At 43.5% G+C, this 25,612-nt stretch overlaps 1 protein-coding gene across 5 annotated transcripts in view; it reads right to left on the reverse strand.

Moving 5' to 3' along the window:
- The window catches only part of DIS3L2 (DIS3 like 3'-5' exoribonuclease 2), a 374,067-nt gene that overhangs the window by 125,603 nt on the left and 222,852 nt on the right, over window positions 1-25,612 (reverse strand). For all 5 annotated transcript variants that reach the window (XM_082658674.1, XM_082658675.1, XM_082658676.1 and 2 more), the window contains exon 10: window positions 21,244-21,323. In XM_082658674.1, coding sequence (XP_082514800.1) covers window positions 21,244-21,323 — 80 coding nt within the window. The remainder of the gene's footprint in view (window positions 1-21,243; window positions 21,324-25,612) is intronic.

The raw sequence follows: 25,612 nt of genomic DNA on the forward strand, positions 1-25,612 counted from the left end.
TCAGCACCCACCCTATCCCTGATGCCCCACCACACAGCAAGAGAAAAGCACCACTGGCCACCCCAGGCAGTAGGCAGCAAAGAGCAGGTAGCAGCTCATCGGCCACCTGTCCCGGAGGATAACGGCAGCTCAGCACTTTGCAGGCAAGTTCTATGAAGGTGAGCTCAGTAAATGAAGTAGCAGGAACTGGTCATACCCCACGTCTGCTGAATAGGAAACCACTATTTCCATGCCAGAAATGTGACTCCAGTTTGTAGCAGCCTGAGGCTTCTGCCACCACTTTAGAGGTTCAGTGCGTATGGTCACCATGAGGAACCTATTTCTCTTGCCTGCAGGAGCTCAGCGAGGCTTGCAGGATTCCAGCACACTGGCTTCCCAAAGATGTAAGTTTGAAAACCAAATTTCAGCATGTTTTCACACTCAACTGTGGATTTCTCTATTTTTAAAAAGCCTCTCTATTAACAAAACAATTACTAGACTCTTAAAAGCCAAATTTAAAAGAGGTGTACAGTTTTCAAATAGAAACATCTATGCGTATTTAAATGCCTATTCACAAAATGTTAACTTATGAACAACTGCTTAATCCAATCCCAAACTCCCTTTCAGCTAAAATTAAAGCAACTTTCATAGTTACCTTGAATTCTGAGATGTAAAAGCTTCTAAAAGCTTTATATCCTGGTGACAAAACCCCTTAGTGGCTTTTCTCTCATTCTGGGCAAGTCTGTTTGGGTTTGTTATTTTTTCACCATACCTAATCAGCTCTTTTGGGATCTAATTACTCAGTTTCATTAATTAATCTCTTTGCATTAAGGAGAAACTTTTCTAATTCCCTAAAGCTTCACAAAAGTTAAGCAAAAATTATATCCATAACTTATGCACATTCATGATATGAATCCACCATACTGGTTCTCCCACAACAATAGCGTACCAACTGCCTGCTTGTTAGAGCACTTCATCTGTGTTAATTCACTCTATGCTCCCAATACTATGACACAGATTTCTTTCTACAGATGAGGAAACTGAGGCCCAGGCAGGTCAGACTCCCAAAACTAAGCTCTTAACCCTTACTTTATGGGATGTGCCTGCCCCTTAGTGCCAGGTACTTGACTAACTTATAATTGCTTCTTTCTCAACTCCTGTAGGCTATGAGCACTCTCAATGTAACATTTAAAAAGGATTATACGGTGACTTTGCAGAACACACATTTTAAGACCGTGTATGGGAACAATACATATTCACCGAAATAAAAACCCTGTCTCACACTGCTGTAACAAATGGTCACTTTCTATTTTTAAATTATCCATGTATCAATTGCGGTTATGACTCAGTTTTCATATAAAATATCCTGAACGGCTAAATTTTCTAGGTAACTAAATGCCAATCCTTTAATCATCAATTGTTCATAGTTTTAGTACTTCTGGATGGAAATCCTCTATAAATGTATTACATACTTCCTTTTCTTAATAGCAGTACATAATTCAATATTAATAACTTAGTGGCACTAAAATGAACATTTCTTTTGCATTTTGCAATAGATGCTGGTGTGGTACAGTAGGGCAAAGAGTGTGTCCTCAGGACACACTCTCAAATCTACTTGTCACCTCCATCACTAAAATGGAGTAAAGACTCTTCAGATGCACAACCTCCTGGCCAATTATAACAACAGTTATCACTGATTAGACCTGGCAAATGGAAGATATTCAACTATTTCTTGATTAAATGAATCAGCCTCACATAAGTTTTATGGAGTAGGTACTATTAATATTCATATTTTACAGATGAGAACATTCAGGCTCAGAGAGGTTAGACAATTTGCCCGATGTCACACAGTAAACATCAGAGCTAGGATTAGAGCACTGTTGGACTCCCGTATCAGTGTTCTTAACTATCATGCCATAGGGCCACACGGTACAGCCTTCTCCTATGGGGTTTTTATCATTCCACAGTTATCAGTATCCCTTGGCTTTTGGTTTCATAGCAGCTTGAGATTTCATTCGTATACAATTCACTCAAAGTGTACAATCCAATGGTTTTTAGTGTATTCAGAGCTGCACAACCAACACCATAATCAATTTTAGAACATTTCATCACCCTAAGAGAAACTCCATATCTGTCTGTAGTCACTCCCTATTTCTCCCCAACCTTCCTAACCACAGGCAACCACTAATCTATTTTCTGTCTGTGTAGATGTGTCTATTCTGGACACCTCATTTGAATGGAATCTTATGATACGTGTACAGTCTTTTGTGATTGTCTTTCACCTAGCATAATGTTTTCCAGGTCCTTCATGTTGTAGCCTGCATCAGTACTTCATTTCCTTCCATGGCTGAATATATTTCATAGACATTTGGGTTGTTTCCACTTTTGGGGTACTCCTTCGCTCTTTAAAATAAACTTTTTTATTGAGGCATAAAATACATAAAGTATACAAACCTTAAGCATGCAGTTCAGTGAATTTTTATAAAGTGAACACCCCCCTCTCCCACCAGTTCAAGAAATAGAACATAATCAGAATTCCAGAAGCTTCTCTTGTGCCTCCTCAGTCTCTATACTCACCAAAGATAACTGCTTTTTCTGACCTCTGTAATCTATAACCATAGGTCAGTTCTGCCTCTCTTTGCACTTTACATAAATGGATTAGTACAGTATGTATTTTGTGTGTGTGTATCTGGCTTCTTTTGCTCAATGTGTTTTTTTTTTTGTGGTACGCAGGCCTCTCACTATTGTGGCCTCTCCCGCTGTGGAGCACAGGCTCCGGACGCGCAGGCTCAGCGGCCATGGCTCACGGGCCCAGCCGCTCTGCGGCACGTGGGATCTTCCCGGACCGGGGCACGAACCCGTGTCCCCTGCGTCGGCAGACGGACTCCCAACCGCTGCGCCACCAGGGAAGCCTGCTCAATGTGTTTTTGAGATTCATCCATGTTGTGTCTGAATTTACTCTGTACCATTGCTGTGGAGTATTCCATTGTAAGAGTATAGCACAATTTATCCATTTTGTTGTTGATCGAGACTTGGGTTGTTTTCAGTTTCCCCTATTATGAATAAGGCTGTTATGAGCATTCTTCTACATACGTACTCCTTTCTGTTGGGTATTTATCTAAGAATGAAACTGCTGGGGCACGGAGTATGAATCTATTCAGCTCTATTACATACTGTACAACAGTTTTTCAAAGTAGATGTACCTGACTTTTCCCTTAGTCAGTGTATGAGAGTTCTAATTGCTCCATATCCCCACTACATTTGGTATTGTCAATTTAAAAATTTTTTAGCTATTCTTATAGGAACATAGCAATATCTTACTGTGGTTTTAATTTCCATTTTCCCTGTGGACTAATGATATTAAGCATTTTTCATATGTTTTTGGCAGTTGGCTATCTTCTTTAGTAAAGTGCTTGTTCAGCTCTACATATTCTCAATAAGAGTCTTTTGCTGGAGATATATATATATATAAAACAAATATCTTCTCTTTCTCTATGACTTGCCTTTTCACTATCTTAATGGTGTCTTTCGATGAACAGTTCTTAAATTTAATGAAATATAATTTATCACTCTTTTCCTTTAAGGTTAATGCTTTTTGTGTCCCACTTAAGAAATCTTTGCTAAGGTCATGAGTTTATTTTTCTATGTTATGTTCTAGAGAAGTGTTAACACTTCTGGAAGTATTAATGTTTTACCTTTCACACTATGAGCCACATGCAACTGATTTCTATGTATGGCGTGAAGTAGGAGTCAAAGTTCATGTTTTTTTTCCATATGGATATTCAATTGATCCAGCACCAGTGACAAACCCCTCCTTTCCTTACTACACTGCAGTGACACCTTTGTTGGAAACCAGGTGATCATACACGTGTGGGTCCATTTCTCGATTCTCTATTCTGTTCCCACTTTGACTTTTGAACAGCAATTAAATATTTATCATTTCAGCATAAGCTTACTAAAATTCCATATCAATTTTAATCTTTCCATTTTTATATTAATAATAATTTTCAGTGAGCACTTACTTTTTGTCTGGCCCAGTTCTAAGTACCAAGAATTATCTCATTTAATCTTCCAGGCAATTTAAAATTAGCCGTTATTATCCCTGTTTTACAGGGTGGGAAATGTGAGGCCTAGAGAGGTTAATTCTTACCTCCAGAATATGGGCTGTGCTCTTCTTATTTTGTTGTCACACTATCTACTTTTGTGGAAAAGCATCAGGAGCATATGCAACTTTAGGCATTTATTGCTAATACCTTTAAAGCTAGGTTGTGTTTTTGCAACAATAGGCACAAATGGAGCTTTGCTCCCTTAGCTTTTCATATACTCAGTATTTTGGAACTGCCAGACACCTGAGAAACTGTCTAGTTCAAACACATATATAGCTGGGGAAAGAGATTTTCAGAGAAATCACAGACATGCCCAAACTTACATGATGCAGTAGAGGCAAAGATGAGACAAGAACCCAGCTCTGCTCCTATTCCAGTGCTCTTTCTGGGACCACAACTGCCTCTCATCACGCAATGAGTGTGTTGGATCACTGAGGCTTCTTAGCTGGCTTCCAGGTTTACCTTGGTGCCAGATACTTGAGGATGCCTGAGTGGTGGGTGCCAGATTATCTTGGCTTTAATAAGCAAGGAAACTGGAACCAATCAGCAGAGCTGGAAGCAGATGACCAGGCCATAGTCCAAATTTGGTTTAACAAGGTGCACTGAGACATCCATGAAAAAAAGAGAATTTCCAAAGCCCAGACCCCACAGGAATCAGGCTAGCAAGATTTGAATGGAACATAGGAATAAGACTTAGAGGGGTGGGGCTGTGTCTCCACTTAATCTTTCCATTTCGAGTCTGTGTCCTCAAAACAGGAACTCATTGGCAAGCATCCCAGAAGCCCACTTCGATGCCAGAGGCTTCGCATGACTATTCAGTTACTTGGATTTTTTGAGTCAAGGTACGATTCAGTAAAAAACGACCATACAACAAGGACAGTTAAAACTGTTCACTCACCAATGCCCCAGATGAATGGAGAAGACATGCACCTCCTTATGAGCTGATGGTTCTACAGAATTCTCCATTTCTCTTCCCAGGTTCATTATCAAGGGCCAGGCTATGAAAATAGGATTTGTCTGAGATCAAGTACTTGGGTTGCCTGGTATTTGCCTGAGGTCAGAATGCCCTCTGACATAAGCGACTGCAAAAGGAAACATCAGTGTTTCAAAACCAGGATTAGAAATGATTTTACACAGGAGTGTAGGAGGAATAGTATTCGAAGCACCGGGAATCATAAAGATGTCAGAGACAAAACCCAGAAATGTATCCAAGTAGAAAACGGCCCTGAAGTGGAATTTTTCTTTTTCAAAATCTATGTTAGAGGGGCTTCCCTGGTGGCGCAGTGGTTGAGAGTCCACCTGCCGATGCAGGGGACGCGGGTTCATGCCCCAGTCTGGGAAGATCCCACATGCTGCGGAGCGGCTGGGCCCGTGAGCCATGGCCACTGAGCCTGCGTGTCCGGAGCCTGTGCTCCTCAACGGGAGAGGCCACAGCAGTGAGAGGCCCAGGTACCGCAAAAAAAAAAAAAAAAAATCTATGTTAGAGTTATCAGGGGTTCTCTTCTAGAATACAAGGAACAGATTTTTAAAACAATTTAATTTTTGATTAAATTAAATGTTGCACATAGTTTTTTTTGTTTTGCTTTTTTGTTTTTTGCTTGTTTTCTTGTTTTGCCCACGCTACATGGCTTGCAGGATCTTACTTCCCCGACCAGGGATCGAACTCAGGGCCCTGGCAGTGAGAGAACCGAGTCCTAACCACTGGACTACCAGGGAATTCCCATAAATCTTATTTTTAACCTACATGTGGGCATATATTTCTAACAGTTAACAGATTAAATTTTCCTAATTATTGAATAAGTGTGAGTTGCCTCTTACAGTATAGTATTCGATATTTAGGAAGGCCATCCCTTTGAAACACGGTACTTCAGGGTTCAGTTTGTTGAAGTGAACGAAACGGGGAAAAGCATAACCAATGGGCTAAGAGAATATGAGGAGCTGAATCTGGGGGTTTAAATTAAGGTACTGAGTCTGAGATGAAGTCAAATTCCGAAAGGCTAGAGAAGGCCTGACACGAGAGATCAACTGCAAGACCAGTAGCTAGAAAGCTGAGGAAGACAACTCAAGGTGAGAAGAATGGTTGAAAGGAGTGGTCCAGTACAAAAAGGGCAGGCAAGCGCTAGGCTGCCTCCTGAGGGTCTCGGGAGAACAGGAGAACATACAGGATTTACATCTCTGTACATGTATCTGTCCCCTTGGCCCTCCTTCAAGGCAGGACAGAAACGGAATTCCAGCAGGTCCATATAGCAAAGGGCCGTGATGCTCTCCCCATGGTGCTTAAAGTAAGACTCTGGATTGTAAAGCCTATTTCCCCACCCAATGACCTAAGTGACAAGAGCCTAGGATTCAGTCTTTCTATCCCTGGTCAATAGGTAGTTTGTGTGGGCATGGGGTATAAGGTGGGGTCCCACCTGAGTTAAGGATTGCAAAGAGTCCTTTGCAATAAAATACCCTGTGCAAGGTTAGAAGTGGTGCAGAGCACAAAGTGATGTAATGCTTTAAGTCACCTCAGGGGCCAGTGATATGTATGTGGCAGGAGAGGAGCAGACTAGGTCTCCTACTAGATGTATAACCAAATGATCTCTGGCTTCTGTTAGTGTGCAGCGATTATACTGCCACTGTAGTGCACTGGCAAGACAATTCTCGTGCTGGGGCTTGCAGGGTGAGACATAGGCATATGCTTCTCTAAAGGAAATGAACCTTCCTAATGTTACTCTTTCTGGGAAGGGGCAAGTCCTCAGATGGGAAGTGCGAAGTGAAAGAAGGAGGCCAAGGTGTCTTTCCAGAAGCTCTTAGCTCTAGAATTCTGAAGGGCAGACGTTGAGGTGCGGGCGCCCGGGTGATGCTCAGTGTGGGGACAGGTCAGAACCTAGGTGGGCCTGGACCTGGGAGCAGTGGAAAGCAGGACACTTCTTGATGCTTTGTTACTCTCCGTTGCTCTTCCTTTTGCTACCCGCTAAGGTTTAAGTAAAGTCCTGTTCAAAAGTCTAGTCTCAGTTGTGCTTGAGGTACTAAGCAAAGGATTATGGGCACCATACTTGGACCAAAGTGATGACAAGTTCTCTCGGCACCCAGGTCAGTGGGCAGAGGGAGTCATGGTTAGTAAGGAGGAAGGGGATGTCCAAATGGAGACTATCCATGTGGTCCAGCTGTCCTCCCCACCCGGGAATCATTCCTCTACTGCTAATCTCTGGTAATCTGAGTTTCTTTTATTAGACAAGGTAGTTTCCTTTTTGATGGTATCTTTGTAATAAAGGCTTTCAACCATTCTTGGCTCTCTGGTGAATAGCCTGTAGGTCAACATGGATCATATTTCAGAGTTAGGTACTCCTGGGTAGTATGAGGAAAGAAGCAGGGGTAGAAACCCAAAGTCCTATGTAAGGGGGTATTTCGTGTGCAAGGCAATGACAGAGGTAAACTCAGCCATGAGGAAATAGGTAACTCACTCAACCTTCAAGCATTAAGGAAACATGACATCAAGTATATTCTGATTTAGGCCATTCATCTAGCCACTAATCTGGGAGAGGGTAACAGAAGGTATTTAAGATTTCTAAACATACTGAATTTTTCTTAAGTTAAAAATGTCTGTGCACTTATTCTCATTTAACTGTATTGTGACCCAAGAACATGACCTGTATGATACCAATGACTTTTTGAAATATGCTTAATGCTTTAATACAAAGTCAAGTTTTGTATATGTTTTCTCTTGAGAAACACTTGAGAACACTGTGTAATCTTCATTTCTGGGTATTATACTTAGTTATTGGTTATTAGAGCTAGCTTGCTAACCGTGCTGTTCAAATTTTCTGTAGTTTTACTGAATTTCTGGTCTGTTTGAACTATCATTTCCTGGGAAAGGCATATTAAATTAACCCACTATGATGATGAATTTATCAATCTCTCCTCATATTTTTTGTCAACTGTTGTTTTAATATATATTTTGAAGCTATAGCACTTGGTAATATGTGTAGACACTACCTTTTCTGATGAATTGATCCTTCTAATTATCATTTAGAGACTCTCTATACATTTAGTAATGTTTTCTATCTTAAAAGCTATTTGTCAGACATTATAAAAAATATACTAGCTTTCTTTTGCTTAGTACATTACTGGTATAGCTTTTCCCACCTTTTTACATTTAATCTTTGCGCCTTCATGTTTTAAGTGTGTGGTTATAAACAGCATATAGCTAGATTTCTCCAGTCTAACAGTCTTTGTTTTTTAACTGCAGAGTTAAATTTGATGTGCTTATTAATTATTTTTTGGTACTTTAATATGTGCTTTTTATATGTCCTGTGCTCTCTACCACTTTGGAAGTTATTTACTGTATTTCTATTATTATTTAAAAGATATTTGAAACACTTATGGAACATGAACACTGTAACATATATGATATAAAATACAAAATAACACAGAAACTGAATATTAAAAAGTGTATCTTTATATATTCCCAATTCGGTTATAACAGAATTAACATGCCAAATGTTTTTCAAACATTGATGATTTTTTGAAAAAGACCTTAATTTGACAATAGCACTCTAATACTATAAAAATGAAAATGAGATCTAAGAGCAATGTTTGATATTTTGTTTCCACTTTTTAAGATTTACATTTTGGCAGGGCCAAAAGTGGAAACAGGAATTTTTGTTATTCAAGTAAATGAATTATGTGTTTTACTATGACATGCATGAAAGGCATTACAGAGTTTGGTTATTTGTCTTGTGTGTTTCTTTGGTGAGTAGAGGGAGCTTCTACTGCTACAGTTATAATAGATAATGCTCATAATTTGATTCAGTACTTGTACCCACAATTATGTTCTTGTAGCAAGTCATCTTCTCCCTTCCCCTTATCTCTGAACATTTTGTGAAGCTAATTTTTATAGGCTCAATTTTTTAAACTTTCTCCCTTTTTATTATAAGCACTCAAAGCTAGAAAATTTCCTCTAAGTATTGCTTTAGCTGCACCCTTGCATGTTTCATAACTTTTCTGTATGTTTACTTTTACTAGAACTTTTATCTTTGGCAAATCTTTAAGGCTTTGGTTAAGAGTTAATTCTTCTGGAAAGGATATGCTTATGATTCTGACTGGTTTCTAGAAACATTGTCCATTTGGTGCCACTTTAAACTAGATACTTGGCTTGGAATTTTATGGGCCATGCAGGTAGTATTAATTCAGGTCCTGAGCAAACTTTCTGGGTCACTAGACATTAGAAGATACCATTAGCTGCTTTGGCACATACCTCTTTCTTTGGTTATCTGCTCTTGTTTCATTCCTGGCTTCCAAGGGCTGGCAAGACCTTTCTTGCCAGCTCAGCCATACATTTCTAAAAGATGAATCATTTTAAAGAGTTTTATTGAAGAAGAGTTCTTCAGGCTATCCATTCTATGATATTACTGGAAATGTAAGCCCTATGCAAAATATAGTGTATATACACATTTGTGCATTTTTTCCTGAGGAGAGACTGTGACTCTAAAGAGATTAAAACCACTACCATACATTCTGTTTCAGCCTTATACAAACTAAAATAGCAAATTCTACCTGATGTTTTACAGATCTCCAGGCAAGAGGAAATTCTACAGATAACCATGTAAAGTTGATTTCCAGTCTTAAACTATAATTCAGAAAGATATATGCATCCCAGTGTTCACTGCAGCACTATTTTCAACAGCCAAGACACGGAAGCAACCTAAATATCCACAAACAGATGAACAGATAAAGAAGATGTAGTACATATATACAATGGAATATTATTCAGCCATGAAAAAGAAATGAAATAATGCCATTTGCAGCAACATGGATGGACCTAGAGAGAGATTATCATACTGAGTGAAGTAAGCCAGACAGAGAAAGACAAATATCATATGATATCACTTATATGTGGAACCAAAAAAAAAAAAAAAGATACAAATGAACATATTTAAAAAACAGAAATAGACCCACAGACAAAGAAAACAAACTTATGGTTACCAAAGGGGAAAGGAGGGGGAGGGATAAATTAGGAAGTTGGGAGTAACACATACATACTACTATATATAAAATAGATAACCAACAGGGACCTGTACTCAATATTTTGTAATAACCTATAAGGTAAAATAATCTGAAAAAGAATATACATACACACACACACACACACACACACACACATACACACACACACACACACACATGTATAACTGAATCACTGTGCTGCACACCTAAAGCTAATATGACATTATAAATCAACTATACTTCAATAAAATAAAATTAAATGAAATTTTTGAAAAAGTTGATTTCCAGTCTCAAAATGTCACCTGATTTCTACATTCTGGAATTACCTTGGCATTACCTCCCTATACCAATCTAACCTCCAAACACTTCCAACAGAGGGTAATAAAAAACAAACTTTTTCAATTTCCGATGTCTCAACATGCTATTAATTAAGATCTATCTGCTAACAAAGGAATACTTGGATTTTTGTAATACCAACTTTTCTATTTCTCTAAACTAACAGATGACCGTATTGCAATCGAAGATGTACTTGGTTGTTAAAAAGCCTTTTCTTAACTAGCAAGCCTGTTTGCCAAAATAATTAAAGGAAGAAAAGTTCTGGCTTTTACATCATAAATTGTTTTTTTTGTTGTTGTTGTTATTGTCCTTCACTACCATGTTAAGGTTTATTCAATAAGTAAATTTTATCAGAAAATTAGCACTCACTGAATTTGGAAATGGCAAGGATACAGACAGGAGGGAGACGGATAAAAACGACAATAAAAATGACAAATAAAACCAATAAACAACTTGCTGTGGAAGCCTGTAGGTATGCAGTGAGAAGAGTACTGCAGGCTATAGAAGAGACTCATGAAAGAAAATAATGGGGAAGAAGTGAGCCTCAGATATGCCAACTCACAGAGCTGCAGGACCAGATGTCATGATCATAATATATCATTCAGTTATCTTACAGTATCACTGAGACATGAGGAGATGGACTGAAAACCATGATTGTGATGAGGGAAAGGTACACCTAATTCTAAAGAAGTAGACATTGTAGGAGGGCATGTGGTGTAAGCTTATAGGTCAGCATAAAAGCCCATAAACAACCCACAAACTTAAGGGTCGAAGCACGGTGGAAATAAAAAGGGCAAGGTAAAAAACAGAAAAAGGAGTGAAACGCTAAAAGTTTGTAACAAGATGCCTGGTTAGACCGATTAGATCAAGCGATTTTCAAATGCAGGGTACCATGCATGACACTCAGGATACAGAGATGTCCAAGGACTGCCCTGCTTTTAGGAAACAAGCAAAAAGGTGAATTAAATCCACAAGCAATGATATTTACTGCTGCATTAGACACATGAAGAAAATATGCTGATAGGATAGGAACGGTTCATTCTGCCAAGAGGAAAGGAAAGCTCCGCAGAGGTTTCATCTTGCTGTTGAACGAAATTCTGACACAGAAGTAGGAAGGGAGGCCAGGCATTGTAACTGAAGGGCAAAGGGTAGGCAGAGGCTGGGAGGCAGGGTAGAGTGAACTGGATATGCAAAGCCTAGAGTGGCCAGACACCATTAGGGGCGCGTGCGGTGTGTGTGTGTGTGTGCGGGGGTGTGTGTGTGTGTGTGTGTGTGTGTGTGTGTGTGTGTGTGTGTGTGTGTGTGTGTGTGTGTGTGTGTGTGTGTGTGTGTGTGTGTGTGTGTGTGTGTGTGTGTGTGTGTGTGTGTGTGTGTGTGTGTGTGTGTGTGTGTGTGTGTGTGTGTGTGTGTGTGTGTGTGTGTGTGTCTGCGTGTTGGTCGAAGTGGCATTGGGAGGTGGGGAAGGTGGAAGAGGGGGCTGGGGAACTAATCTTAAAGGACTTTGATAACAAAGCTCTGCTAAGAAATGTGGACCATCCTGTAGGTACGAGAAGATTTTCAAGCAGAAAAGTGACATGATCTGGTCTTCATGTGTACATAAAAGAAAACTGGGCTTCCCTGGTGGCGCAGTGGTTGAGAGTCTGTCTGTCGATGCAGGGGACACGGGTTCGTGTCCCGGTCCGGGAGGATCCCACATGCCACGGAGCGGCTGGACCCGTGAGCCATGGCCGCTGAGCCTGCGCGTCCGGAGCCTGTGCTCCGCGACGGGAGAGGCCACAGCGGTGAGAGGCCCACGTACCACAAAAAAAAAAAAAAGAAAACTATCTGGGTAGCAAGGTAGAGGGTGCACAGCAGGGGAGGGGAGATTATTGACAAGGCCATGACAACAGTGCTGAGAGGAAGAGGAATCAAATGTGATTCCAGGATTCCCTTTTTTTTTTTTTGCAGTACGCGCGCCTCTCACTGTTGTGGCCTCTCCCGTTGCGGAACACAGGCTCCGGACGCGCAGGCTCAGCGGCCATAGCTCACGGGCCCAGCCGCTCCGCGGCATGTGGGATCTTCCCGGACCGGGGTACGAACCTGTGTCCCCTGCATCGGCAGGCGGACTCTCAACCACTGCACCACCAGGGAAGCTCCAGGATTCCCTTTTTTTTTTTTCGGTACGCGGGCCTCTCACTGCTGTGGCCTCTCCCGTTGCAGAGCACAGGCTCCGGACGCGCAGGCTCAGCGGCCATGGCTCACGGCCCAGCTGCTCCACAGCATGTGGGATCTTCCCGGACCGGGGCACGAACCCGTGTCCCCTGCATCAGCAGGCGGACTCTCAACCACTGCGCCACCAGGGAAGCCCCAGGATTCCCTTTTTAAAAAAAAAACTTTGGTTGACTAGGTGGTAGGTGATGACGTCTTTATAAAAGTAGGGGACGGAGAAGAAACAGGTTGAGAGGGGAAGCAAGGTCCCAGCATCCTTGTCCTGGTGCCCACCATGTTCTCCCTCTCAGCAAACCCCCAAATTTGTATCATTGCAACTTCTGCTCCCACACCTAGAAGGCTAAAGAAAATCACCCAGGCTTGGTAGTATTCCAACTCAGCACACATCAACAGTGTTTGGGAAGGCCTTGTATGATCGGTTTCTGGTCAGCTCCCCCATCCAAGCCCTTTCACTATCCCCTGCTCCCCGTACACAGCCCCTTCCCCATCTGCCCTCAGCAGGAGGGCCGCTTCCTCTCACAGCTGAAGTGGGTATTATCCAGGGTTAATACTCAGCAGCGGCCCATTCCCTACGTCTTGCTTCTCTGCCTCAAGGGAAGAGGTGTTTACCCTCCATGTCTTGGCCTCACTTTCCACTTATACTCTGAATTCACTCCCACCTTCTTCTTCAAGACCTTGCAAAATCGTCAGCTCCTCTCACTCCTATATTTTCAACTTCTCCTTCTCCAAGCTGTCCTGTCCTCCCTGCCACTCATAGGTTTCATAGCCAAGCTTCTTATGGAAAGCCACCTCCATTCCTGTTTTCCACTCCCTTCTCCACCACCTGCAGTCTGGCTTCCCCTCCTCAAAGCCACTGACACTAGTCTCTCAAGGTCATCAATGATCTCCTGGTTGCCAAACCCAAAGACTTCCCAGTTCTCTCTTACCTGACTCTCCTACAGCCTTTGTGGCTTTTCTGCATTTAGCCTGCTCTGCCTGCCCCCTCTCCCCTCTCTCTCCTTCGCCTCCAGGCTCCCTGGCCTCACCTCTCGGTTATTTTCCACATCTTCCCAGGGGCCCAGCGGAGTCCTCTTCTCAGTCTGTGACTTCTCCTGGGCCACCTCTCCCAGGCCCATGTACTGATGACTCCCAAATCTCCACTTCTAGCCCTAACTCCTTTGACTTGTCCCCTTCGTATTTCTAGCTGGATGATTCTCAGGGACTGCAAACCCAACATGTGCTTATCTCTGAATGCACCACCTTCCCCCCAAAACCAGCTCTCCTCAATATTTCCTATTGAATGCCATTATGTTCTGCCTACTGCCCAAGCCAGAAACTTAGATGAAATTCTAGATTCTTCTCCTACTGCCAATATCAAAAGTTTACAAACTTATTCACTCATTCAACAAACATTTCCACGTGTGTCAACTATGTAACACACAGTGTGCTGGGCACTGAGGGTTCAACAGTGAACAAAAGGACATCCCTTCTCTCGTAAAGCTTACCATCCAGGAGGACAGACCCACAAGAGTACCTTAAAGGGAATCGAGAAGCAGGGGGTGGTGGGGTGGGGAGAAGACTGTGGCAATAGGGTGGTCAGGAAGGGCCTCCTTGAGATGACATCTGAGTAGAACTTAGAGTAGTGAGGGATCTGGGAGAAGGGGGATCCGGACAGAGGGAAGAGAAAGTACAAAAGTGTTGAGACAGGAGCTGTCTGGCATGTCTGGAGGACAACACCACGGCCATGTTGGCTGGAGGAGGGCGGGTGAGACAGGGACTGTGGGGAACAAGGTTGGAGAGGCAGTTAGAGACCGCAGTAGGAAGATTAGAAAAAACAAACAAACAAACAAACGAGACAGCAGTACATCCCAGGAAGGACTTGGGTGTTTATCCTCAGCAGGACGAGAAGTCTTGGAGGGACTGGAGCGGGGGGAATGACCTCATCAGATCGACATTTTACAAGGACTGCCTTGGCTTCGATCCGTGGGAAGAAAAGGCCGACACGAGAGAGCAGTTAAGAGGCTCCTGCAGCGGCCCGGACCCCAAGTGCTGCCCCGATTTCCTGTCCTGGCTCTTGCCTCCCTCCAGTTCTGGCTCCTCGGCCTCTGCCTTGGTTGGGGCACTTGCTGCCTCTCAGAACTCAGACCATCTTAACACCGCACTCAGTCCAGACTCCTCACTGCCGCCACACAGATCTCTCCCACCTGCAAGTTGGATCCTGACTCTCTCCTGCTTAAAGCTCTTTGCTTCCCATTACACTCAAGATAAGACTCCCACTCCGAAAGGGAGCCTGCGTGCCCCTTTCCGGCCTTACGGCACAGGCTCCTCCCACTCTGTCATGGTGCAGTCACGTTGACTTCCGGTTCCTTTTGGTGCCGAAATCTTTGTAGCACAGGGCCAACACACACTCTGTTCCCTTATTCTTCCTCCCCACTGTGTGGCTCACCCCTGTTTATTCTTCAAGCTGAGGTTTAAATACTGCAGTCCGTCCCCCCACACCCGCTCTCCATGAAGTCTAAACTTTCTAGCAGGGCCTACAAAAGAATTCATGATCTCCTCCCTGCTTTATCTACGATTACCACCCCACTTGAACCTCACGGTCCAGATATTTCAAGTTCTGTGTGGTTCCCTCCAAAATACCATGTATCTGGCGTCCTGGGACTTTGCACACACTCTTCCCTCTGCCTGGGAACCCCCTCTCCTCTCGGCAGCCTGTGAATACCACCAGAGACTCACTGAGCGCCTGCTCTGAGCCTCACACTGCCAGGGGGTGTACGGTGGGAGAATAGATAAGAAACAAGATAGTCAATAGCACGTCAGTGGGTGATGAGTGATGAGGAAAAAAGTAAAGCAAGGATGGTGGAGAGTGGGTGGGAGGGGAAGAAATTAGAGGCAGAGTGACTAGGGAAGGCCTTACTGAGAGAGCGACCCACCTGATCTCCACTCAGCCACACGGCTCTCCAGGGAAAGAGCAATGCAGGCAAAGGGAACAGAGCGCAAAGGCTGAAAAGCACGGAAGCAAGGGGACTGGAGACTCCCATGAAGCGAGGGAGCAGAGAAGAAGAGTTAAAGAAGGCAACTAGAGAAAAGTAGTCCAAAAACTACAACTAAGAGCAAGTAGAGAGGCTTCCCTGGTGGCGCAGTGGTTGAGAGTCCGCCTGCCGATGCAGGGGACACGGGTTCGTGCCCCGGTCCGGGAAGATCCCACATGCCGCGGAGCGGCTGGGCCCGTGAGCCATGGCCGCTGAGCCTGCGCGTCCGGAGCCTGTGCTCCGCAACGGGAGAGGCCACAGCAGTGAGAGGCCCGCGTACCACCAAAAAAAAAAAAAAAAAAAAAAAGAGGAAGTAGAGCCCCCTAAGTCCAAAGAAGAGTAGATGAAAAGCCAAACACTGCACACATGTTTGCTGAATTGAAGTCAGGGACAACCTGCGCACTGAACTTTCTGAAGCCACATAGCAGAGGGAGTAAGAAATAAATGGGAAGCAGGAAAGGAGCCGCAGCAAGCAGACTGCTCTTCAAGGTGTCCTGATGGACAAAGGAAGGTGTGAACACTCCTGAGGCTGTAGGGGGCTGAGGAAGGTCTTACAGGATGGAGACTTAAGTTTGTGAGAGGAGGAAGCCAAACCAAAGGGAAACATAAAGGGGCTGCAGTGAATGCCTGGTGGGGTAAGATCTTCCCAGAGGTGAGAACAGAGCCCAGGAAGAGGGTGTGGCCTGGCTGCTGCGATGTGCTGGAACCTTGTACTCGTAAGCTCCAGGACGCCCACCCATGCTCTCTTCCTTCCCAGTAGCAGATCCAGAGCCTTCGTCTCTGCTCTTTGCTCATTAAAATTACTACCATCCATTCTATTGCTCAGGCTCTCCAGCCTAAGCCAGGGGAGCACAGTCTTTCCAGCTCCTACTTCCTCACTGCCTCCAAAGAAGATCACTCGTGACAAGTACTCTCAGCAGGTGACACATATAACCATACGGGGAAGTCCAGAGTTTAGGAATTCTGTGAAATTCGTACAGACTTTCTCCTAGTCTCTTGTTCCTATTTCCTAAGTGAGAAGGGCTCCCAGGAACAGAGCTGCCTAGTCCATCCTCCTCAGGGAAGGGAAAGGGAAAGCCAGACAAGAGGCAAACCAGCAGGAAGTCTGGCGCCCCTACAGCAGGGCAGGTAGTGTGCATTCCCGAGGTCCCTCAGGCTGGATGATGACCTGAGCACTTTCTCATACCTGGACAGTAGGACACATCCCTCTTTCTTTGAGTCAGATGGCTGCCCCCTGTGGGGGTGGGAAAGACGAGCAGGTGGCTGAGCACAGGGGTGCGCTCCTTGGGTGGAATTTTCGTGGTTCAGAGGTGAAGGCAGCAAGGAGGAGAGACGGGTAAGAGGGATACGACTCTGGGTATCCAGCCCAGGCAATCCATCAGGACTTCCGCTAAGTTATCGTTAAGGTGTAAATTCCAATTTCCAAAAAGCCTCAAGGATGAATGGATTTGTTTATTTATTCTTAGTTCATTCATCCATTCACTCATTTTCCCCCAGTGGTTTTCAGTATACTCACAGAGCTGTATAACTCTGAGCTAGTAATTTCAGAACATTTTCATCACCCCCCAAAGAAACGCCAAACCCATTAGCAGTCAGTCCCCACTCCCCCTTTCTCCAATCCTTCATTTCTAAGGTCTGGCTAGGATAACCCTGCCATGTTCAATGGCAGAGCACTCATTACAGAACAAAACATTAGAGAAACAAGACGCCAGAGAAGCAGGGAACATCAATTTCCTGTAGGATCTGTTGGGAGCCTGAATCAACTAAAAGCTGAATAAAGGTCCTGACTTGTCTGACTGATAATTTCCTCTCTCAGAGACTAGAGCAAAGCAATAATGCAGGTTTAATTGAACAGAACAGGTGGCTGGAAGTGGCTGGGAGAGAGTCACCGTGGCCTGGCAGCCAGGGAGGAGAAGTCTGGATACAGGCAGCCATTTACCTCAGAGCTCATAAAGGCAGAAGTAACACCGTGACATGGGAAACGGGCTCAAATTTAATATGCTACAGGACATAGAAAAATATACAGCATGCTTAACTGGGGAGCTGTAATTCAGATATACATGACAGCCATTATCTAGTATCTGAGGCGTTGTCACAGGAGAGACGAGACTTATTCTATAGGCTCCCAAGGGGCATGCATGGGACCAACGAGTGGAAAATTACAGGGAGACAGTGGTATTTCAGATCATTACGGGGAAGGATTTCCTGACAGTCACGCAATCTTAAGGCCAGATGGGCTGCCTGTAAGGTAGAGAGTTAAAGTGCAGCCTGGATATTCAGTAAGTAGATGCTGTGGAGGTAATCTGAAAACCAGAGGGTGATGTGACAACTGTGGCGCTCCCACACTTGAGCGGTGAGGTCAACTGTGAGGTGTGTTGCAAAGGCCTGTTACAGTAATCAAACACTGGAGTGTGTGATTTACTGTCTTTAGGTTCTGGGTTATCATTATAACCAGTCTTACTCACTTACATTATTAAATATCTCCTCGAGCTAAAGTGAAAGACTCCATGTTAAAGTTAGCGGGCTGGTTAATGCTCACGGGAATGTTGCCCTCAAGTGTGTTTATAGGCTGTAAGAGGTGAAAAATTACCGGGCTAGATGCCTGGTAGAATCTCTTCCAAAGCTGAGATTCCTCAAGGGTAGAGGGCACCCCCTCCTCAGCCTTCCAACCTAAACATGACCTACTGGGGAGCAGGTGTCACTGTGTTTCTGCAGAATTCACCTGCAGACCGTAATGTCTAAATCTCGCACCTAGAGGAGATACTGGTAACAAGTCCTGGGGGTTCATCTGAACTCGACAGAAAGACAGAGTAAGGACTAAGTAAGTTACTTCTGTCTGTGCGTTTTATCTTCACAGAAGAGTCATTCAGATGATTTCAATGGGACCAAAGGAAAGTTTAACCTTTATATTTTCTTTAAATAAAAATGGTTATAGATGATGTAAATATGCCCAGAAAACATTATTTGCTTTTTGAAACATTAAACTTTTTTTCCTCTAAGCAAAAACTGACATGAACTGGTAACTACCAGAGCCTGAACTCAGCCAGCCTCACCCCAATCCAAACTGGAACTGACTTTCACTTTTCCTCTCCCTGGGTAAATGGCCTTGGCGGAAACAGCTGTCACAAAGGCCAACTGTAGAAGTGCCACCGTAAAAACGCTCGACTGCCCGACTCCTCGCCGACTGCTCTGCCGGGTCCCTTTTCTGCTGCCCTGCCAAACGACCAGATGTTAATTACTCCCCTGGAATGCAAGAATAACTAAGCAGACGGGAGGTATCTGATCACCTGGTGCAGCGGCTACTGGGCAGCCTGTGATTTCTGGCACCTCATAATTTTTTTTTATTACAAAATTTTTTCATTATGAAGCTATTATTACCACATTATAAAAATTTGGAAACTAGGGAAAAGAGAAAAATCCCTTATGAACCCGTCATCCTAATAAAATCACTGTTTGCATTTTGCTGAGTTATCTACTCTTCTTCATGGCTCTCTGTATACGATTAGATGGACTGCATGCATTTAGCCTCCTCTGCAGAGCATCTGCAGCAGCTTATATAAACACACATCATCAGACAGACAGCTCCATGCAGACATGCTCTCTCCGAAACCAGCTGGTCCTCCTCATTTCCCCATTTCTAACTTGTCGATTCCATCTCCTCGCCATCCAGGTTGAAACTTTTGCCCCGTCTTGGATTCCCCTCCCTCAACTCCAAATCCATTTCCACTGATTCTTTTCTGTCATTACCCCTTTTTCGCAGCTGTCCTCCCCACCCCCATGAATAATAATGCCACCACCTCCAGTTTAGTTTCTTCTACTTACATCTCTAAACAATTATAATGTTTCTCTGACTCATTTCTCTGCCTCTACTTCCTCTCCTTTTCCTTCATCTTGCGCTGCTAAATGATTTCCCTCATTATGAATGCTCTCCCTGAACAGCACATTGAAAACAATTGGTTTTCGACTGTCTGACAAAGCATATTCTTCGGTTGGAAATTTATAAACATGTACAACTTGTCCCCAGTCAATCCTTCCTGCTCCACCTTTTCCCTACACGAAGCCTCTGCTGGTAACCTGGTACCCTAGACACGACACGTAGCGTGCGGGGTGAGTGGGGCAAGACACGTGCCTGTTCCCTGGTGCCCCTGCAAGGGGGATATCATGTGAGCCGGCTGAGATGGGGTAACAGGGATTAGGCCTACCCTTCCACCATTAACGACTATAGACGTGGCCAAAATAAATGAAGCAACTGTTTCCAAGCACTAGGCTACAAACAGAGCAGGGCTATGAAGCTGGAGAGAAAGGAAATACAGGAAGCGAGGTCCAGTGGCACCTGGCTTTCTGCCGGGGGTGGGGGGGCACTTTTCAACTGGGACTCAGAGAAGTGGATGTGAGAGTGATATGCCCAAGCCTTTCCATGCAGCAAAGATTGCTCAGGATATAAGAAACCAACGTAGTATTTGCTTTTTTAAGTAGGCTGCTTAAAGTTTAGATTTAAAAAATATATAATTCCTCTGAAATTTCCATGGGAACTTTTCTCTCTTTATGCTTTATCTTCCTTTCAATTTTCTTTAGTTGAAAACACTGAGCACCATTGCCCACAGTTTCAAGGAAGACTCACTAAAAGAAGATGAAAGCATTTCTGGGCAGTGATGTTTTCTGTCTCTCAGCTTTGTATCTACTGAGCCTCACTGTCTTTTATGGAGAAGAGACAACATGCTGAGCCCATGAAGTTTTGCATTAATGGAATATGTGAACATTTCTGCAGTGTTTGCCAAGACCAGGCCACTGGGCCACCGACACTGTGCAGGAGACTGAAGCCGCAAGATTGCATACCATCATGGGCAAGCCATCAAAGGCCACGTTAGTGCCAAAGCCATATCGGAGAATAACTAAAGCCACAGGAGTCACCAGACCCCACCCTGGCGAGGGGCAGGAGGCAGCTGCAGACTCTAAGCGGCTCATCTGGAGGGGCATTAGGAAGGGCATGGCTAGGGTTTGCTCTTCTCACACCTCACACATCTCCCCCTCCCCCATGATAGTTTTCAAAGACCAGTGGCATCAAATCCCACTTTCTCCTTCCTGGCTCCATCCCAGAAGAATGTTTCAGGAGCCTCTAACAGCTGCCTTCCGCAATTCGCTGGACAGATGAAGACCTGCGCGGGGCAGAGCAAGCTTCTCCAGCTCGGGCCATGAGGGGCTTCCTCAGGGGAGGCGTTCCTGCCGCCTCTGCTGAGCACGACTTTGGACAGCACCCCTTGAATCACCCCAGTGTGTCATTCAATTCAGGTAAAAAAAACTCTGTGCTTCTCCGAGGCAGAGCTTAGGGGCCTTCTTTAACACATTATGCCCTCACTGGAGCCTCCTGCAGGGCCGGGCCTGAAATTAGTTCTGCCCTCACTGCTGTCCCTCCTGAGGCCCGAGAAGGGTCCTAGCAAGAGGACGTTTCTTATTCTCACGCTCACTGAAGTCGGGCAGGAGCACAATCTCTAGGTCACATGCTGTGTAGGCTCAGGGGCCTACGGCAAGTTCAGGGAGTACCCGGGCAGCCAGGCTGGCCACACAGGGGTGCCCGCTGCCTGCCACCTAGAGGGGGAGAGAAGATTCCATCCTACCGTCAGCGACGGGCTTGCAGGAGAGGGCGTCATCGAGGTCTCGGGCAGTTGATGGGTCGATGGTGAAGACACAGTCTTTTCTAGGGAAGATTGAAGACATAATTAGTGAGGCCACAAATAACAGAAACTTTACCCCACTGTAGTACAGCTTTAAAGAACGGTTCTTTTGCAAGTGTATAAACGGTAGACAAAGTGGGGAGTAACTTCCCTCTTGTCTCTCTAACAGGGGATCTTTAATAAAATGCAAACTGGGGGAAGATAACAAGGCTCCGTACTGTCTCTGAGTGTCTTTCTCTTTCTCTCTGCTGACTGGCCTCTACTTCTCCTTGATCCTGAGTTAGAACAGGTGTGAGCGGGTGGAAGCGAGGCGGCTTCCATGAATGGGGCTTCCCAAGAAGTTTCCTGACAAGAGGGGCAAGTCCCTTTGGCAAATTACTCTCCAACAGTCAGTTCTTTCTTTTGCCTCCCTCTTCCTCAGTGGCTGATGGGAACCTGTCCTTCAAGGATCATATGAAGATGATTTACTGCTCCTTCTATCTTGTGCCAAAGAATAAACCGTCTGGCTTGTGACACAGGGGGATGGGACTCAAGAATAGGTTCTGCAGAAAACTTTGGGCCCATACAGTTAGCCATGATGCAATTCTACTTGGAAATGGCCCTAATCACAGTTTATTTCCATGAAATAATCATATACTTCATGCAGGCTCACATAACTGAGTACACCCTATGCCTCTTTATCTCCACACAGTATCCCTAGGCAAACCTCATTCTTAATCTGTGAAGCCCCTGGACGTTCTCATTTTGCTTTAGAATTTCCCAAATAACATGACCCACCCAACCTACCCATTCACACCATATAAATACCTAAGATTTGGGCAGTCGGTCCTAAGTTCTCCACACCTCCTGCCCCGTCTTCCGGGGCACTGGCCTGGAAGTCAGGGTGTTTAGCAGGAACCACCCTCCCTTCCCCACACACAGGCTCTCTAGTCAGCACTCCCTGCCCCCACTGCACTCTCCTCAAGTTCTTCCTCCACTCCCTCCAGTACTATCAGCCCCACTGCTGCCATTCCCCGGTCCCCTCCCGTCTCATCCACACTCATGATGGTGGACATCCTGGCAGTCACCACAATTAGTTGGCTTTGTTCTTAAAGTCTTATTTCCTATGTTGCTCTTCTGCTCAAAACTTCCCCAAAGCCCTCACAGGCTGCCAAGCAGCTCTGGGCGCCGGGCTGCACACCTCTCGAGGCCTTCCTTTACCTGTCCCCTTACTGTTCAGTTCCCTTATTCCTGATAACCCTTTACCAGCCCTCTCTGATCCTCCACACTGATCATCTCAGCACCATAATACCTTGATTCTAAGACCGTATTAATTCTAGGACAGACTATCAATTCAATAATAGCTTTTTGGGGAAACAAAAACCCCGAGCACGTTAAATATAAACATTGATTTTAAAGTACTTCAGGATTTCAGAAATGTCAAGATGTTTTTTTAAAAAAGACTCTTAAGTGGTAAGTGGATAAATGGATAACTAAACTATGGTACATCTACACTGTGGAATACCACTGAGCAACAAAAAGAACAAACTACTATACATGCAACAACTTGGATGAATCTCAAAGGTATTATGTCAAGGAAGCCACTCTCACAAGCTTATATAATCTATGATTCCATTTATATGACATTCTCAAAAAGACAAAATTATGTAACAGAGACATAAGTGATTTTCAGGGCTTGAGGAAGGTGGGATGAAAAAGGGGTGCTTGTTCGGAGGGAATGGAGCTTTTCTGTATCTCGATTGTGGTGATGGCTACATGAACCTACATGTGTCAACATTCAAAGAACTGTACAACAAATAAAGGTCAATTTTACTGTTTATTAATTTAAATTTTTTTAAATTTTAAATGTGATTTCTGAATCAAGGAGAGTAAAAAACATTGTTAATAGAATTGATTGATGGGTAGTAGAATTATGGATTAATATTTTTCCTTTATACTTGTCCATATTTTTCAAATGCGTACTATGATTAAGTATTACTATTATAAGTGGAAAAAATTAACACTGTATAAAATCTCCTCCAATCAAAAAATAATCAGATATATAATACTGCTTATAAGGATATTCAACAATCTTATAGACTCCTATTGCTTAATACAGTTAATAGCTTTAAAATGATGAATCTGGTAAAACTATATACTCACTGGTACACCAAGAAAAGGGGACAGGGAAAGGTGGGTGCCACTCAGGTGGAGGGACAAGAGCACTTAGAGCACAGTCCCAGGAAGGGTGCTTCACCAGAAGATCCACTCTTCTCACTAAACATCTCAAGAATAGGCACATACAGTGTGGGGAACATAAATGCTGAGGTCTCAGGAGATAAAGAAATAATTTGTTTCACTATGTAAAAGAAACTGTAATTACACAAGAGTGCCAGAGGAAAAGAGAAACACCCATGTCCCCTGGAAAGCAAGCTCTTTGGCTTTGTGTTACAGTGCTATGAACAGAGGTTGCAACTCACAAATGTTTGTTAAATGAATGAATGCATGCATGCTGACAGGAAGAGACAAGGAAGTGAAATTAATCCTGATACCATGGTAATGGGCTCTAAATTGGTGAGGATCTTGAACTTGATTCACAAGGTAAAGAGGGAACTGTCTGCTTCTTGCTCCTCTTTGTATCCCCCATAGAAGCCAGCAAAATGCACTGTATATCCTGAGTACTCAATAAATACCCGTTGAACTGAAACTGAAATGTTAGACTTGGTGGTGGGAAAGTTTGGGTTCTCCATCAACCATCATAATGACAACATAAGAAACTGAAAGAACGTTCCTCAAGTTAAAATAAAAAATACTCTTAGTTTGATGGGGGCCACAGTTTACTGGTTTACATGGAGAGTTGAGTGGGAAGTTATATTTTCTTAAAATCAAATGTCTCTGGGTGTTTTGAGACTTTTATTTCTATGAATGAATAATAATGCCCATTAAAACACTTCCAGCCTCAAATCAATTCAGCCATGTGTGACACAGTAAAACTTTAAGGCTTCAACTATTAGTTTGCAAATGTCATTTTTGAGAGGGCCCACACATCGTTTCTGAGAAAAACCTTAGACTAGCCTGTAAGCACTCAAACCAATCCTCTACTACACTTTTTTAAGAAAATCTGCTCTTAAGCCAGAAACATAAAAGTCTAAATTAAAACAACTCTGGACATATATCACAGCAAGATGTTTTTTGACCCACCTCTTAGAGTAATGGAACTAAAAACAAAAATAAACAAATGGGACCTAATGAAACTTAAAAGCTTTTGCACAGCAAAGGAAACTATAAACAAGACAAAAAGACAACCCTCAGAATGAGAGAAAATATTTGCAAACGAATCAACAAAGGATTAATCTCCAAAATATATAAACAGCTCATGCAGCTCAATACTAAAAAAACAAACAACTCAATCCAAAAATGGGCAGAGGACCTAAATAGACATTTCTCCAAAGAAGACATACAGATGGCCAAGAAGCACACGAAAAGCTGCTCAACATCACTAATTATTAGAGAAATGCAAATCAAAACTACAATGAGGTATCACCTCACACCAGTCAGAATGGCCATCATCAGAAAATCTATAAACAATAAACGCTGGAGAGGGTGTGGAAAAAGGGAACCCTCTTGCACTGTTGCTGGGAATGTAAATTGATACAGCCACTATGGAGAGCAGTATGGAGGTTCCTTAAAAAACTAAAAATAGAATTACCATATGACCCAGCAATCCCACTACTGGGCATATATCCAGAGAAAACCATAATTCAAAAAGACACATGCACCCCAATGTTCACTGCAGCACTATTTACAATAGCCAGGACATGGAAGCAACCTAAATGCCCACAGAAAGATGAACGGATAAAGAGGATGTGGTACATATATACAATGGAATATTACTCATCAAGGAATGAAACTGGGTCATTTGTAGAGACGTGGATGGACCTAGAGACTGTCATACAGAATGAAGTAAGTCAGAAAGAAAAAAACAAGTATCGTATATTAACGCATATGTGTGGAATCTAGAAAAATGGTACAGATGAACTGGTTTGCAAGGCAGAAATAGAGACACAGATGTAGAGAATGTATGGACACCAAGGGGGGAGAGGCGGGGGGGTGGGATGAATTGGGAGATTGGGATTGACATATATACACTAATAGGTATAAAATAGATAACTAATAAGAACCTGCTGTATAAAAATAAATAAAATAAAATTTTTTCAAAATTAAAAAAAAATTCACCACCACACACATAAAATAATATAAAAATAAAACAACTCTGAGGAATGGTACTCAGGGAAACTTGCTGGAAGACATACCATCCAAACATTATTTTTGA

Source organism: Grampus griseus, assembly GCF_964374135.1.
Source record: "Grampus griseus genome assembly, chromosome: 7".
Lineage (NCBI taxonomy): Eukaryota > Metazoa > Chordata > Mammalia > Artiodactyla > Delphinidae > Grampus > Grampus griseus.